The sequence below is a fragment of the Corella eumyota genome, chromosome 1, assembly GCF_963082875.1.
Source record: "Corella eumyota chromosome 1, kaCorEumy4.1, whole genome shotgun sequence".
In the NCBI taxonomy this organism is placed as follows: domain Eukaryota; kingdom Metazoa; phylum Chordata; class Ascidiacea; order Phlebobranchia; family Corellidae; genus Corella; species Corella eumyota.
Genome location: NC_137490.1, coordinates 2,712,513 through 2,729,702, shown reverse-complemented (window position 1 = coordinate 2,729,702; position 17,190 = coordinate 2,712,513). Strand labels below are relative to the sequence as shown.

The 17,190-nt window shown below is 30.8% G+C and overlaps 3 protein-coding genes across 3 annotated transcripts; all 3 read left to right on the top strand.

Moving 5' to 3' along the window:
- The first annotated feature begins 1,331 nt into the window (after nucleotides 1-1,331).
- Nucleotides 1,332-9,272, top strand: LOC145749089 (uncharacterized). The gene is made up of 11 exons (XM_082565007.1): nucleotides 1,332-1,570; nucleotides 1,726-2,028; nucleotides 2,774-2,846; nucleotides 3,508-3,786; nucleotides 4,417-4,477; nucleotides 4,573-4,703; nucleotides 4,877-5,046; nucleotides 5,687-5,900; nucleotides 6,808-7,918; nucleotides 8,090-8,201; nucleotides 8,366-9,272. The coding sequence occupies exons 1-11, from the start codon at nucleotides 1,514-1,516 to the stop codon at nucleotides 8,369-8,371; spliced, it is 2,517 nt and encodes an 838-aa protein (XP_082421133.1). The 5' UTR covers nucleotides 1,332-1,513; the 3' UTR covers nucleotides 8,372-9,272.
- Nucleotides 9,273-9,733: 461 nt separating this feature from the next.
- Nucleotides 9,734-11,166, top strand: LOC145764077 (TIP41-like protein). The gene has a single exon (XM_082575652.1). The coding sequence runs from the start codon at nucleotides 9,868-9,870 to the stop codon at nucleotides 10,675-10,677; it is 810 nt and encodes a 269-aa protein (XP_082431778.1). The 5' UTR covers nucleotides 9,734-9,867; the 3' UTR covers nucleotides 10,678-11,166.
- On the top strand, nucleotides 11,166-16,952 carry LOC145764075 (rho GTPase-activating protein 1-like). The gene is made up of 11 exons (XM_082575651.1): nucleotides 11,166-11,309; nucleotides 11,767-11,903; nucleotides 12,151-12,245; nucleotides 12,851-12,982; nucleotides 13,501-13,686; nucleotides 13,886-14,005; nucleotides 14,591-14,664; nucleotides 14,835-14,920; nucleotides 15,308-15,419; nucleotides 15,843-16,033; nucleotides 16,394-16,952. Exons 1-11 carry the CDS (start codon nucleotides 11,183-11,185, stop codon nucleotides 16,487-16,489), a joined length of 1,356 nt encoding a protein of 451 aa, XP_082431777.1. The 5' UTR covers nucleotides 11,166-11,182; the 3' UTR covers nucleotides 16,490-16,952.
- The last annotated feature ends 238 nt before the right edge of the window (nucleotides 16,953-17,190 follow it).

Genomic DNA, 17,190 nt, shown 5'->3' with positions numbered 1-17,190 from the left:
ATAGATATTTGAAAGTTAATGAGATAACCATTAAATTAGCAAACCTAGCTGTTAAGTAATAACACTGTGGGACGTTATAAAATAGTAATGAACCTTGTAAATTACCTTACACAATAGCAAAGCACCCTAATGTGCTATTGTGTTCGGGTGATACGTTTTCTACAATGCATAAACATTAGGTGTCAGACAGTTTCGTATATTTTGGGTAATGTCCGTTGTCTATGCCTGTCTGCAACCTATATGCTATGGCTGTAGACGTCTACATGCACAATTTGCTTGTAAACAATGCCCCAGTATGCACTTGTAATTAAGCAATTATTCACTGCGAGCTACTAACTCTTTTTAATCCAATCGCATCCCGAATTAAACTCATTTGTATTCGAGCCATCTGCCAGTAGAACCAAGACCTAAGCCTAGTACTCGCTTCAAACCTAAAGGCAAAACACTTGCGTAAATGTAGTAAAGGCATTAGCAGAGTTTGTCTTGGCGTTCTGCCACGTCTTATAGTAAGGTTTAGTTTTAAAAGGTGTTTAAGTTTCTAAGAAAACACATTCGAGAGATTTACAGAATATTGTTTTCTATAGCTTATAGTAATATACAAATACCATAACAGACAAGTTAAGATAAAGTATATTTATATAGGGTTTATAATTATCAAGTATGTAGTTTACATATGGACTTGCACTTAAAGTATTTACATTATTAAATGTATTTTTATAATGGATGCTTTGTTGTATTATTTAATTAATAATTAACAGAAATTATATTCTAACACACGCTTAAGCATAGGTAATTAATTACTTTGTAGCAACCTCTAGCAAATAAATTAAAACTTGCAGAATTTGATAAAGTACAAATAATTACTAAACAGAAATGTCAATAGAAAAGTTTGAAGGAAATCATTAGGTATTCTATGGTCCCTAAAACTGCTATTGTCGCTAAGAGAAAAAAGCGAGTAGAAAGGAATCGGCGCCGGGCATAAAAAAGAAAAAAGAACGCGATAAGAAATCTCATTAGAAATCCCAGATGATTTTTGTGCCACTTTCTGATGGTGCACGCGTTGTTTGGTCGCGTGAATAAAACCTGCTTACTACAGAGTGTGTATAAGTGAAATTAAATAAAAATAAAGTGTAGCAACTTAGAAAAAATATTATATTAGTTCAAGGTGCGTTTAGACGAGGCTCTAAGGAAAATTTTTAAATACAGTATCACAAAATTTTTAGACAAAAAACTACATCAATTTTAATACTAGAAAAGTAGATCTAATATACTAATAGTTATTTTTAGTAAAAATTTTTAATCTTTAACATTTTGTTTACCTTTTTAGCGAATTAAGCAAAGTTTTTAACGATAAAATCAACAGCTGCTTTATTTTACAAAACGGACCAAAGTTTCACTTTACTGTTATGATATTATCCCGAGAGGATTGCATTTAAAAACTGGACTTATATATTCAGACCACGGGCTGAAATATTTTAACCAGGTCAACCACCTTAGCGGATTTTATTAAAAAATGTTTTCATCAAATTTTCTGTTCACAATCTTAATTTTTGTCCTTGGAAGTCAACAGGTAACTTAAAAATATTAAAACAAACGGTAGATTACAAATACGTAAATGCCTTTATTATACTCCTTTTTATCTAACTTTAGTAGTATATTAATGTAATTATTCCTTTTTTTTAATTAAGAAAAATGTTGTTACAATTTTTGCGTTTTGACTTTTAGATATTGGGCCAGGGTGTTTTCGAACTCAAAATCAAGGAAATACAAAACGACGCGGGCCTTGATCGGACGGGGATGTGCTGTGACAATTCGGATAATCAAATTTCACAGCAAACTTGCTCGAAACCTTGCAGGACTGCATTTCGGATCTGCTTTACTCATTTTCAACACAGAGTAAACCCAGACAAAAAATGCACTTTCGGTACTTTCCGAACCCCAGTCTTGGGTGGGAACAGTTTTAAACCAGAGGATACAACATTTATACAATCCCATCCTATTGAGTTTAATTTTACATTCAGTTGGCCGGTGAGTTGTGTTTGGTTAAGTAGTTTATCCACTGTTTAAACAGCGTGGTAGTAATACTTTTTAGCTACTTAGTCGTATCGGTAATTTATGTTTTAAGAAAATTCGTTGCACTACGTATGTTATTGTTTAAATGTATGATACAAACGCCAGACTGTTACATGTTTTAACAAACAAACAAAGTGTTTTTGTATACAAATGTATTAACTAAATATTAAAATGTACACATTTCAGAGGACTTAAATTTAAAGTCAAAAATGACACTAATGAGCTCATGTATCAGTATATGACTTTTTCGTTGTTTAGTCGACATTTAAAAAGGGCGTATAAATTTTAATGTAATACATATACGTGATAAGGAACGCGTGTTCCGTGTATTATTCATGTAGACTCATGTTTACGAAAACCGATCGCTTTTAAAATAGCGCGTGTTGTCGTCTAATTAATATTTAATAATGCTACTAGCCGAATGCTTTGTCATAAATTACTGACCCATAAAGCAGGCTTAAATATTCTAAACCTTATATATTTTTAATATTTTCCTCTCGTGCCAAACTAGTTGTATTTTGTATGACGCATAACACAACGAATGGTGGGCAAGGGTTGGTTTGTGCGTGTGGTATGCGTGAAAATTCGAAATGTGGCAAATTACGTAAAATTTTATTGTTGCTTTAATATCAAGGTGTATAAGAAACTTGTAATTTGTATATTTTTACATCATTAACGTTATTCTGTTATTGTTATCCAGGGCTCCTTTTCACTGATAATAGATGTGCTGCACGTGAAAGAAAATATCTCCAGCTTTGATGGTCCGATACCAGGTACGAAAAATAGAAATCTTATAAATTGGATTTGTTTACGCGCGGGTGCACACTTAAATTTAATAAATGGCGCGCTCTGTTACTATAATCTAATTTAGCAAAATCAAAACATTGCAAGCCTATAAAAATGCCTGAATTTAATCAAGGACGTGAACTAGATAGTAGAGAGTGTATTCTATTCGAAGTTGGGTTATTGATTATTCTCGCGTGGTTTTCAGCAGTGCCATATGCCTTCGTTTGAACGCTTGGAAAACATGGCACCATCGGCCAGCTGCTCGCCCAAGCATATTTGTAGCGCATCGTTGGGCTTACGAGATTTTATTGTCTTTTTCTGGAGCGAAAGTGTGTCTGCGTTTTTCCAAAGAAAACGTCGGCCTGGCAATATGTCCTTCTAGCTCATTTATTGCGTCGTAACTTGAATTAATGGCCTGACTTTTTAACTTTTTTAAACATGAAAGCAATAGGATTCAATTAATCAAAGTGTGGACGCTTTTATGTCTCAACAGATCGTTTTAACGATAACTTGTACAAGGCGCTCTGATAATGTTCTAATCTGCCTGTCTGCCAGCAACATTATAAAAGTCTTTATACCGACAATAAAATATTACTTTTAATTTGTGTTTAACAGCCCATAATTAACACATTATATTTATATTTTTAGATTCCAAAATAATATCTCGTCTCGTCAAAAGTGGATATGTTTTACCTGTGAGATCAGAACGAGACGAATGGACGAGTCCAGCGCCTTATAAGCACCTAACTAGTGAGTTGGAATATTCTTACAGAGTTCGTTGCAGTGCAAATATATACGGGGATAGCTGTAACAAATTATGCAGGCCTAGAGACGACCAATTTGGCCATTTTACCTGTAATGAAGATGGCGAGCGGGTATGTCTACCCGGTTGGACTGGCAAAAACGAAGGAGCCTACTGCACAAAAGGTAAGTTTGACCCCGCTGTGAGAAAACTATAAAACACAATCGTCTGCGTTATACGCGCGCTGTCAATTGTAGATTTATTTACCATTCCGTATTCAACGTACAACAAACACCACTCATGACTTGTTCCCACGACTGGGTGTCTTTTCTAGTGTGCGGTACACAGTTACAATGTCGTTCATATTGTTTACAAATTTCGACATCAAACAACGTCACATTTTGTTTGGATTTCTGGTGGCAAATAATCGGTCAAAATAAACGTCTACTTTCTCATTTAGTACACGCGACAGTACTAAAAAGTTATGACGCGGGACCGCCCATTTACTTCGCTTATTCATAATCATCTTATTAAATATTAAGTGGTGTTATCTATTTGTTAAAAGTCTTCGTGTATTAGCTACCCAAGAATGTCGCGCACTTATCTTATCTCTCATGGGACGTTACTGTAATTGCAGAACGAGTTCATTCGAGTGATGTTTACTTATTTGAATTAGGCTATTGTATTATTGGATTAACTATTTTAGGCAATTGTAATTTTGGTTAATATACCAATAAAGCTGAAATATTAATTCACCATTATTTTTATTCGTTTATTTATTTTTAATACCCTTTTTTTCGTTGTTTTTTTTTTAGCTATTTGTTCAAAAGGTTGTCATAAGGAACACGGAAAATGTACTCGCCCTAACCAATGCCAGTAAGTAAACCTCAAATTTAAATAGAAAGCACAAAAATTTGTAACCTTTAAAATATTTACATGCTATCAGTTCTTATCTGATTATTACATCACAGATGCAAGCTCGGTTGGCAAGGAAAGAATTGTGACGAATGCGTCATATTACCGGGTTGTACGCACGGCAAATGTACGGAGCCTTATAACTGTTACTGCGACCCTGGTTGGGGAGGTTTATATTGCAACCAAGGTATGTTAAGTTGATTATGAAAATAAACTTAATTTTAATGTGTAAAAAAAAATATATATATATATAGTTGAAACACTTCTCTGTTAACCATTTTAAACTTGGCTAAAAATATTAAGAATTGTCTAAATTTTAGACTTTAGCATTTTTTTAATACGCATTTTTTATTCTACTAGATTTGAACTACTGTACTAACCATAAGCCTTGTCACAACGGAGCATTGTGTACAAACTCTGGACATGGAAGTTATTCATGTTCATGTAAGGATGGTTATATTGGCAAAGATTGTGAAATTGAAATAGACGAATGTTCGTCGTCACCTTGTGAGAACGGAGCTACTTGCAATGTAAGTGAAAATCTTAATATTCAAGTTTATTTAACTAAATTTATTTAATTTTTGTTACATACAAATTTGAGCCTTAATTCAAGAGTGTTTTTTTTAAAACTAGGTTTTTGTATGTGTTTAAAAAAAGTAGGTTTTTATATTTTTGTGCCATTAAGTCAAAATTAACTATGCAGCTATAAATACTTAACGAAATTTATTAAATTAAAAACTATATCAACTTATTAGAATTAATTAGCATAATTTTACAAATATAACAGCATGGTGGTTAGTAGTTACTGTAAAAGTTAGATAGTATTTAAATAACGTCGACTTGGTCGGGTACTCAGCTGTAGACAGGGATTAAATTTCAATTCAAAATCAACGACATTTTAAACTTTAGGAAAGTAGCAACACAATTTCTCACGCCTTTTAAGTGTTGTCTTTGTAATTCAGAGTTGTCAAACATTAGTTAAAAGCAGTGTTGTCAATTAGGAGTTTACTAAAATTACTGCAATTAAAAAATAAGAAATTTGCCTTAATAGTATTCAATAATGCATTTGAAAATTACAATTAAATTCTGAAAAAAATTTGCGGTTTTTGGTTATTTCTTAAAAATTTTATTGCGTTATATTCTAATTATTTTTTACCTTTATTTTCGTAGGACTTGGTTAACAGTTTCCAGTGCGTTTGTGCAAGTGGATTTTTCGGGGAATTATGCGATCAAACACTTGTAACCTGCTCAGACCAACCTTGCAAAAACAACGGGATATGTACGCAGCACCAACGTCAGTATACGTGTGCTTGTTCAAAGGAATGGAAGGGAGTTACCTGTGAAGAGTCAACTGACCAATGCACTAAGTTCCCATGCCAAAACGGTGAGAATTATTTCATAATTTAAAGAAAATTTACCAGAAAAAATTTAATACTCAAATTCGTTAGTAAAATTCGATTTTTGGTTTACCAAAATGAGGTACTAAATAAGGAAATACGATTTCATTATTTTTTAGTCACAAGTTTTAAGTAATTGATTTGTTTGTGTTTTAATTCAAGTTTTATACAGCTTTTGTATTGATTTTATTGGACGAGGTAAGAGTTAATTAAATGTGTTTGTTTTTCGAATTAATGCGCGTTTCGCTTTCTATGCCCTATCGCGGTTTAAGTTTCAAGTGGTTTATTTTTAACATAATTTTAACATTAAAACTAGACCTGGTAAGTTAACTTCGCTGTTAATCAAATTGCGTGCATTGAAGTTGTGGTTGTTTTGATGAAATCACTAAACTAAAACCTCTTTAAAAGAAATTTTATTTATCAGCCCATTTAGACCTACTTTACAAATGTATTGTCTATTATTAACGCTAGTTAATTCAGAGTAACATAAAAGTCGTCAACTACTATTGGGTTACCCTTTCATAGATTCGCGGGGAAAGTGGTGTTGTGTGTTTGAATGCAAAGCTTAATCTAATTGGTCCATTTATGAATTATATTTACAGCCCGCGTACCGGCTTTTGTATATTCACTGCGTGATGTAATTATTCAGCCCATCAACAAGTCCTGCTTAATGGGTCTTACTGACTTAAATTACTTTTGTGATTGCGTTCGTATTGTTTGTCACTGTGTGCCGTTTGTGTTATTTCTTCATGTACGTTAATAGAACGCGAGAAATCTGATCTTGCTGGCTCGCTAATACAAGTCTCTTTTATGTAGCTAGCGTGGGAACAAACTACTTATTCCTCTACCAAGAGGTGTTTAACTGTCATTTAACTTGTCATTTGCTTCTTACAGGTGGCCTATGTGAGAACACTCCTAATGGCTATGAATGTCAATGTCAACGCGGATACACTGGTAGCAAATGTGAGAACGAAATCAATCGATGTTCAACGGAGCCTTGTCTTAACGGCGCGACGTGCTTAGATAAAATTCAAGGCGGTTACACATGTCGCTGTCTTCCCGGCTTTGTAGGAAAGCAATGCCAGACCAATGTTGATGATTGCGTCACGCGACCATGCGCCAACGGCGGGATATGCCAGGACCTTATCAACGACTTCAAATGTACTTGCCAGCCTGGATTTACTGGAAAATATTGTAACCACAACATAAACGACTGTGCTAGCAGTCCGTGTGAGAACGGGGGGACTTGCCATGATCTAGTACATGCATTTAAATGTTACTGTACTTCGTCGTTTACCGGGCCGAGGTGTACTGAATACAAAGAAATTCACAGCAGTTTTAACAGCGCTGTTTCTGGAGCGAAACAAGACCCGATGATAATACTTGTTAATGATCATGACGATAATTTAAGTACGTCACAATGGATCGCGATCTGTTTTGGAGCGGGGTTTCTTGTTTTAATTCTAATTTTTGCGTCCGGATGTCTTATTTTTCATCGAAGACGCGAAGCTTTATCTGAAATTCGAAAATCACTTAAATCTTCGAGTTCACGAAATTCCGAGGATACCGATCTTCAAATTTCCAGGTCTTCATCGGAGTCGGTTGTTGTGATGGAAGATGAACGTCCAGAGAGAAGACCATCCTCCGAGATCATTCTCGGAACGTCGATGTGTCATCCGAGCCACGAGAAACGAAGAACAAAATCCACATCAGACCAACAAGTAAACAGCCTGAACGTGTTTCCAGCCAGCTCAAAACACCACCACGCGGCGAACGGTTCTAACTCACAAATAAACAATTCCCGATGTGTTGTTGCAATTCGAGAGCCAAGCGCTCGCAGAATCTCAGAAGTTCGAAGATATTCAGAGACTTCGGACCGTGACAGTTTACATCACAATCGGAAATCGTATTCAAGCCGAATGTCGAGCAATAGTGAAGCTCTTGGCAGGCTCCCTACGTACCAAGAAGCCTGTGAAGAAAATGAAGGTCTGCTTGCTTTAAACAAGTAAGTAATTTCTAATAAATTTTTTAAAGGCATTTTTAATAATTTTAAAATTTTAGTACATAAAATTTGTTTTTTTAAATTAATGAGTAAACGTTTATCTTAAATTTAAATCAGTAAACGTTTATCTTAAATTTAAAACTTTAAAAAATTTTAATTTTTTTTTTATAACAGTGATTCAAATGTAAGAAGAGACCTTAAGACGAGTTCACAAAAACGTTTTTCGAAAAGTTCATTGAAAAACACTTCAAATAATAATGAAGAATTAACTGTGTTTACAACCAAGGTAAGAAAAGTATATTAAAAAAAAACATAAATAAAAAATTAAGATTTTTGTATTTGTATATTTTTTAATTTTTTTTTATTTTTTAAATTGTCTTCGCGTTTTTTTAAAGTTATAGTTGTTTTTTGTTCTAGTTTTATTCTAATAACCAAAATTTTAATTTTCAGATTTAGATTTTTTATTGAACGAAAATCGAAGCTGTTTCAAAAACTGCAGGACGAAAACGCCACTTAATCATTGGGTTTAAGTTCCTACCAGAGCCACCGCTTTATAGAGTTAAAATTAGAGATTTATTTAGTTAATCTTGCTTCTAGTAATCGTTTATTTTTCCGAATTGTACAGTCACACGAACCGAGCAAATGAACGAAAAGTTTATAAACTTATTACCACGTTGCTACGTCTCGATATCTCTCTCAGGCTAATGTTGCTATTTTTTCTACTCAGTAAAACGAAAAAGCTGTTTTTTTACCAATATATATCAACACCTTGATAACTATAGTGTGTTAAATTTGTCCTTTTTGCTGCTATGTGTTAGTAAGACTATTTGTAAACTAACAGATATACCCCCAATAATAGTGAACGCACTTACTTATAATTATTTAAACAACGTTCACATTTGCCCTTTAAATATAACACTGCCATTTAACATTGTTCAAGTTTTTGCGTTTTTTTTTTAAACTTTTGTTCATAATTTATAATTTTGCGTTTAATCATTTATTTATCTTTGTTTATTTTTTGATAAAATTGTGTAGTTTTAAACGTAAAAGTCATTCCCGATTTTAAAAACTCTATTTTGGACCAATTCTAAACATTCAATTTGTCAAAATATTGTGCACATTGGCTGAACTTTTAATAGTTTTGTCTTTAAAATTTGCCATACATAAAAAGTTATAATATAAAATTGTATTTAAATGTTGCGAGTGCTTAAAACTACATTTTGTGGTTGGTACTTTATCACCCCCATTTTTGCGGGTGTCAAAATTGATATTGTTTCAAATATTTGTTATTTTTTTTTGATTTTTGTTTGTTTATTTTGTTGCCAGATGAGGCATTTTTTGTTTATTTTGATTATTTTTGATTAAAATCTGTTAATTTATTTGGTTGTTTGTTTGCTGCTATAACATTATTTAGTTAGAATGGCTTGTTTAAAAAGATAGGTTAATTAACTCGTGTGGCTTTTATAAAATATATAAAAACTGACAAGATTAACAAAATAGATATTTGCAATAAATTAAAAATATTAGTTAAAAAATAAAGGTTAGAGATATTTATTTCTAGAAAGGAGTAGTTAACTATTCATAAACTTTAAATATGGGAAATAAGCTATTTGTGCGGATCGAACTGGGGACCTTTTGGCATATAATCCGATATCACCATGTTTACTTTAAAAAAAATATATATCACTAAAAATTAGTTTAGTTGAACATATTTTAAGCGCCACAGCTCTCTTAAGCGGTGATAAAATTTACTAAAAGTATATCGTGTAGTGGCGATAAAGGGCAACATTTTCTTGTTTTACATTTGCAAAACAACAACTTAGATAATTTTCGTAAACAACCTGCAGGCCTGACAACTTTACTTATTACTGACATTTACTACCACTTAAAACAAAGTCTTAAGTGCTGTTTAGTATTTAAACTAAGGTTAGAAACTGTGTGATATTTAGGTCATGTCTAAATTTCAAATGAAACCCAAAAAAGAACAATTTTCGTACGGTCCTTGGACTTTTTCGTCTCAAAGTTGCTCGATTTTGAATTCCGAAGAAACCACGAAATGGGAAAGCGAACTCGGTCTACCACATTTACCGGAAATGACGTTCGGAAACAACTTGTTAAAGATCGAAAACAAAGAAGGTTTTTCAGTGCAGTTTAATGCATTGGATGCACTTAAAGAAGTAAACAAAACGCACGACTTGATTAAAGTTTCGTATGCTCAACAATGGAGAGAGAGCAGAACAGGTAGTGAGTATATCAGTGAAACTGTCAACCCATTCGATTGGACATTTACCACTAACTACAAAGGAACTTTAACTGGAACAGACCAACTTAAAATCGAAGAAACAACAGAAAAAATTAACATTGAAAAACTAAAGAAAAAAGAGAAAATTCTATTTTTCGAAGAAATAGTCTTGTTTGAGGATGAATTAGCTGACAATGGTAGTGCTCATTCGACTATAAAAATAAGAGTCATGCCATCTTGTTTCTTTATATTAATGAGATTCTTTTTAAGAGTCGACGGGGTTTTGTTTCGAATACACGACACGAGATATTACCATGAGTTTGGAACGGATTATATTATTCGAGAATATTTGGAAAAGGAAAAATCTCGAAAAGAGATCTACAACATTTCACCTTCAGTTTTAGACGACCCTAATTATTTGGATAAGTTGTTAGATATCAAACTTAATTTATTAGAAAAAATTCAGTTTCCGATTACTGATAAATCAACATCTTGTAGCAGTGAAAATTCCTCTACTTAAATTTGTTTTTTGTTTTTTTTTCTAATATAGTACAGACTATGCATTTAATTTTCGTAAGATTTAAAAACCAAAAGTTCTAACTTTTTGCTGTAATCATTCACATTTAAATTTAAAAGTTCAATTTATTACAGTTCTGATTCGACTATAAAGATTTATTAGAAGTTTAGAAATAGGCTATTCAAGCTTTTATAAAAGTTTTTATAGTAGGCTAGCTAATATATATAAATATGATTTCATTATGTTGATTTAAAAATGTAAATTAAAAGAGGAAATTACACCACGCACACATAATATGCAAGCTGTGAAAAATAATTCTTTATTGTTATTAATATGAGTTAAGGTTATTTCGCTTTGTTTTAACGTTGTTATTATTTCTAATTTAGTTGCAATTATTATTACAACATATAAGGAAATGTTGCATTTTTCCGGTGCTGGTTTAAATTGTCAAGTTTGCATCACTTATTATCACTTTTTTTAATTCTTGCTAGATTTAAGTTTGTTAAAAATGTCGTTTAACGACGAAACTTTGATTGATCTCGGACCAGAAGCTCAAACTCGGGTTCAATCCGCAAAATTACAGTTCCTTCCTGATGAGGATGAAAGTTTGAGTAAAACTTTGGAAAATGAAGCAAGTAAGTTTTCATTTATTTTTGTTGTTATTGTATATTTAACAAAATAGATTTTTAATCGTTTTTGTTTTAATTAAAATTGTTAAACTAAACATAATTTTGTGAAATTATTAATTTAACAAAAATTTTAAAAAATAAATCAAAAATTAAGTAGTATTGTGTTTGAATCAGCTAGATTTTACACATAACTTTCTTTTATTATTTTCTTTTTTTATTTTGTTTTTTTGCACATTGATAAGAGTAAATAATAAATATGATATACAATTAATATCACAACAATGCGACGGGAAAAAATGACAAAATCAATTTAAGGATTTAAAACATGCCAAAAGTAATAATGTTTACATAAAGATTTTAAGTATGTTATGGCATGGTCACCAAACCCAAAATTTAATTAACTTATACACTTAAAAAATAAAAAATTGAGAAAAATTTGCAATTAATTGTTTTTTGTTTGTAGAAAACTCATATGAAAAAGGTGATCTAAACTTTGGGGAAAATAATTCTACAGCTTCAAATCAAATAAAATCCCAGCTAGAACCCAATATTAAAGAAACCAATGAGTTTAGTGACATTGCTAAATATGGAATTGTAGAAGTAGGAATTTTAATAATATATTTATGTATACAAGATTTGCAATCTTATATAGGTTTTTTTAAACAAATTTCTATTAGTGGTTTTGTTGCTGTTAATATTTCATGAATGTTTGTGTATAGTTGATTAAATATTTAAATAAAAATTAGATGTTATCTTTAAAAGAAAATATTACCAGTATTTGGTAAACATTCTAAAAACCTGTATTTTAATACTAGTTTTTTTTTGAAAAGATAACCTTTTCTTTAAGGTGTCTGGTGCAGATGCGAGTGGAAGGCCTGTTGTTGTTATCAGCGCTTCGAAACTCCCCTCAAACAAAATATTAGATCATCACAAACTATTAAGGTAGGTGGATTGTGACTTCCATAAAAATAAAGTTGTGCTCATATACAATGTAATCTTATAGCACATTGGCTAAGACGTTGTTTTTATAAGGCTTTTGGGTATGTATTGTAATTTTCTATGACTAGTTCTATTGTGTTTTCAAGTAAGGCTTGATGGTAATTACCTTACCCAATCTTAATGCCTTAACCTTGTAAGAACAACTTAAGAATAGGTAGGGGGGTACTTAATACCCCCTTAAAGTTTATGTACAAAAAAATTCAAGATAATTTAAAAAAAATGCATCAATAATGTTATGATATTGGGTATTTTTCTTTACCAATTAAACTTTTTTTTTAACTTTAGAACTAGAAATTAAGTAATCATTTACATGTTTTTTACCATTTGCTTTATATATTATTGGTAAACATAAAATGCGTGCATACAAAGAGGGAAAGTTTATTACCTAAATACTTGTGCCCACAGTTGCAATTCAATTTAATTACATTAAAATTGACATAATACAAAGTCAATATACACTGGTGTATGCAATTATAATTTTGTTTTTAAAAATACCTAATTTAATTTTTTTTTTTAATTTTGTGAAAATGTTAAACTATTTTTTTCAGATATTTAACTTTTACATTGGACAAGTATGTTGAATCAGATTATAGCTTAGTATATCTACACTATGGTCTCAACAGCACTAATAAACCTTCACTAAAGTGGTTGCGTGAAGCTTATTCGCATTTTGACAGAAAGTAATTAACATTTTATTGTTTTTTATTATCTTGTTTACTGTTTCATATTTAAATAATGTATTATTTTTAACAATTGGTCACTCAAACTTACTTCATAATTAAAATAAACAACAGGCAAACATAAATTAATTGTACCTTTATAAAAGTTCTCAAATTTTAAATAGCAATTTTAAACAATCACATTTTTAAAATTAAAACACTTGCTACACCACACATGAGGACGTGGGTTTAATTCTCACTGCTCTCATGCTGTAGCGCCTTTAAGTAAGGCGCTATAAACAGTATGAACTCCTGTTGAGCCAATACCTAATCAGCAGGATAATTTGCCACAGGCCCTTCGAGACTGGGTCAAGGTAACTGATGTTACTCTATGCTTGGGGTGCGCATTTGACCTTCCCACATCGAGGATAAATTTATATATAAAAAAAATATTCGTTAAATTTTTAAAACGGTGTTTTATGCAAAGGTAATACTGCTGTATAATTATACCTATTTATTGTTAAAATGATTTTTTTTAGATACAAAAAGAACCTAAAATCACTGTATCTCGTCCATCCTACCATGTTTATTCGTGTTTTATGGAACGTTTTTAAACCTTTTATCAGTGTTAAGTTTGGTCGTAAAATCAAGTATGTCAACTACTTGCATGAACTTGTTGGTGATATTTCTCTTAATCAATTACCAATACCAGCAGAAGTTATAGAGTAAGTTGAATAATTAAACATTGATGTTTTTATGTGTTCAACAAAAAAAAGAAATTAACAAGTTTAAGTTAGCTTGTTATTTAGCAGTTTTTAATTTTTAGACCAAAAATGGTATTAAAAAAGTACTAAAAGTAGTGGTAGTGTTTTAATTAACCATTTTATTAATGGATATGTTGATAATCAATTATTAATTTTTTAGGCATGACAATCAACTTGTGAAGAAAACAATTAAATTAGATTCAAGACCTAGAGATGCATCTGATAGTATTCATCCAGTAGCTCCCTTGCCAACACAACAGTTCGGTGTTTCCCTTGAATTGTAAGAAATTATTTTAACTTGACAAAAACATTTTTATTTAAGGTCATATATTAGCAATATTTTTTTACTCAAAAATTAATAAAATTGGTGTCACTAAACACTAAACTGATTTTAATTTTAAATAATTTCACCTACTTTTTAAGTTAAAAAACTTTGAAAAAAAAATTAAAATTAATTAAAAAAAGGGAAAGGGAAGCCCTGTTTGTGATGACGTAGAAAGTACTAGCTTGTATACATATACTACGCTACTTAGAACTTTCTACGTCACTCGAAAAAATATGGTAACCTGGTTTTTTAGGTAAATAATTTTCCAGTATTTTTGAAAATTAAATTGTAAGCACCACAGACATTTTTTAGAGATTCTAAAGTCATTTTGTGATTTATTGTCAACCAAACTAACTTGCTTTATACATCACTTACAAAATTACAAAATTCTCTGATATAACACTTTAACATAAAACTTTGTTTCAAGTTTTAGGTTTATGTGGATGCATTTACTCCATTCAGGCTTATATTATAATAATAATTTTTTTTGTGGTTTTATTCCTAAAGTTTTGCTCACATTTAAACTATGTTCTTGTTTAGCTTAAGTGAAAATAATCCTGGATTAGAAATACCTAAAGTGATGTATGAAACAACAACTTATATTCGCAAAGAAGGTATGTTAAGTAATGTATTTACCTTATTTAACTATTAACTATTTATACCAAAAAAAAATAGAAATAAAAAAAAATTTTTGATTTTCTTATTAAAAAACAAAATATGGTTTTTGTACATAAGAATATCTAGGAAATACCAAAGTAATTAAATTTATATTTTTCCTAATTAGGAATGTTAACAGAAGGAATATTTCGAAGATCCGTCTCCTCTATTGTTATTAAAGAAGTTCAAGCACTTTATAATGAAGGAAAACCTGTGAGTATTTCTCTCTTGAATTTTAATTAATTATTTATGTTTAGCTATATCTAAAAACAATATTAATTTTGTGTAACCAGACACTTCGGCCCCCGGACACCTCGGCCAAGACACTTCGGCCAAAATTTTTTTTTTAAAACAGCTGGGATTTTGCATTTTAATTACCGCGAAAAATGTTATTTTTACGTATTCCTATACAGTTTTTTAGACAGTATTTGAAATAAAATAAGCAGTAAATTAATATTTTTTTTAAAGAATAATGTGCAAGAACATGTGGCATTCTTGTGATACAACCCCTCCATCAAAAATGCTAAATACTTTAACATGGCGGCAAGGTGTAGTGGTTAAACACTTGTGTTTGTAAACTATAATGATACTTTTTTTAAGGTTACTTTTGATGATCCACATGTAGCTGCTGTTATGTTGAAATCCTTTCTTCGCAAACTACCCGAACCATTACTTACATTTGATTTATATGCTGACATTCTGAACATCACAAGTAAGTCAAAACTTAAAATAACATTTAAGGAATGGTAAAATCCATAAATAGATTTTTTTCCTTGAATATATTTTTCAAGTCATTTTTTTGTGATATTTGTATATATTGATTTTTTTTATCAACATTGATACTTTATTGACTAAGCATTTACAGACAGACCCATCATTGGGTAATTTTTATTATTTTACATGCAGTATTGAGTTGCATTGACTATTCTTGTGTTTTTAACATAACAATATTGCCAAATATTAAACTACTAATAGATTTTCGTGTTTAGCTACATTTGATATCAATACACACTTTACTTAAGGATGCTACAGAATAGAATTTTTGGGGAATTAAACCCATGACTTTATGTAGTGATGTTCAGTGCCTTAACCACTGTGCCAGATGCAAAAAACTATTAAAAATGAAATTATTTAGGTGTAGATGCTGATACAAGAGTTCGGGTGATGAGTTCGATTCTATCCAAACTCCCTTCCAAAAACTTTAAAGCTCTCAAATATTTGATGGATTTTTTAATTGAAGTAGCAAGCAAATCGGATGAGAATAAAATGAATGTAAACAACCTGGCTATTGTGTTTGGACCTAACTTGATTTGGTCAACTGATGCTGTATGTATATTTTAATTTTTTTCAGTTAAAATTGACCTAGATTTCGGTCAATCATTTAACTTAGTTAAACTTGTCGTTTTTATTGACTATTACTATAATTGCTTTACTAAGGTCTACTACTAAAAACTATGTTACTTTGACCCAGTCTAGAAATGACTTTAAATATTTAGAATGTTTGTTAATTATAATTGCCCGACAATCACTTTGCTGATTTGCTTTTGGGTAAGTAAAAGTCATCTAAATACCCTTACTTAAGGACTTACAAATTGAAAACAGTAGGGAACGAACCCAGGACCTCTTGTAGTGAAGTCAAGTGCTCTTACCACTACATTATGTCTAATATTTTCTTTATATTAACAGGTTGCATCACTCGTAGCAATGGGTCCAATTAACACATTTGTGATGTTGTTACTAAACAATCATAACCAGTTATTTGCTGATGATTCAGACTGTTAAATACTTAAATTTCGGTAGCGGAAGCAAACTAAATTATTTGTAGTCACTGTGCTTTTAAATGTATTTTTTGTAACTCTTTAAAATCATTGTAGTAAATCTTACGGCTCATGATGCTATAATGTATGCTTACATATTGTAATTTTTGTTAAAATTGTATAATCGCATGTGTAACAAAATTCATTTCTATATTTTGTTGTTTCCATTTTATTGAAGATTGCTTTTATATATTTACCCTAGAATAATAACTATCGAATAATGTGTGCAATGATTTATATAATGTATTATAATGTACTTGTTAATGCGGCAAATTTTTATTGGGTAATTTATTAATAACTAATCCATGTTCTTGTATATTTCTATTTGCTAAACTGTAGTTTTAAATGTATTTTTTATAGTTATAGCTGTATTGCTCTTTTTAGTTTATTCGCGGAAAATTAATTATTATGGGATATTAAACAGAACACATTTATGATGTGGATGATATGTATAATTAAGAAAAATTTAAAGGTTAGTGTTTGTGTGAAATATAATGGAAGGATGTTGTCAGAAAATAATACATTTGAGGATAAATCGAATTAAAAAACTGATAAAACGCATGATTAGTCTTTTCGCGGGGTATAAAATCATGCTGTTGTTGTTATCAATTTTGCAAAAATTAATATTTTAACTTAGCTAATTGCATTTAAACTTAGAAATATATT

Bases quoted from the DNA above. Each gene is read 5' to 3' on its own strand.
- LOC145749089 (XM_082565007.1), top strand. From the start codon at position 1,514: ATGTTTTCATCAAATTTTCTGTTCACAATCTTAATTTTTGTCCTTGGA. The intron at 2,847-3,507 runs GTACGAAAAATA...TTATATTTTTAG, and splicing joins CTTTGATGGTCCGATACCAG to ATTCCAAAATAATATCTCGT. The intron at 5,901-6,807 runs GTGAGAATTATT...TGCTTCTTACAG, and splicing joins TAAGTTCCCATGCCAAAACG to GTGGCCTATGTGAGAACACT.
- LOC145764077 (XM_082575652.1), top strand. From the start codon at position 9,868: ATGTCTAAATTTCAAATGAAACCCAAAAAAGAACAATTTTCGTACGGT.
- LOC145764075 (XM_082575651.1), top strand. From the start codon at position 11,183: ATGTCGTTTAACGACGAAACTTTGATTGATCTCGGACCAGAAGCTCAA. The intron at 12,246-12,850 runs GTAGGTGGATTG...TATTTTTTTCAG, and splicing joins GATCATCACAAACTATTAAG to ATATTTAACTTTTACATTGG. The intron at 13,687-13,885 runs GTAAGTTGAATA...TTAATTTTTTAG, and splicing joins ATACCAGCAGAAGTTATAGA to GCATGACAATCAACTTGTGA.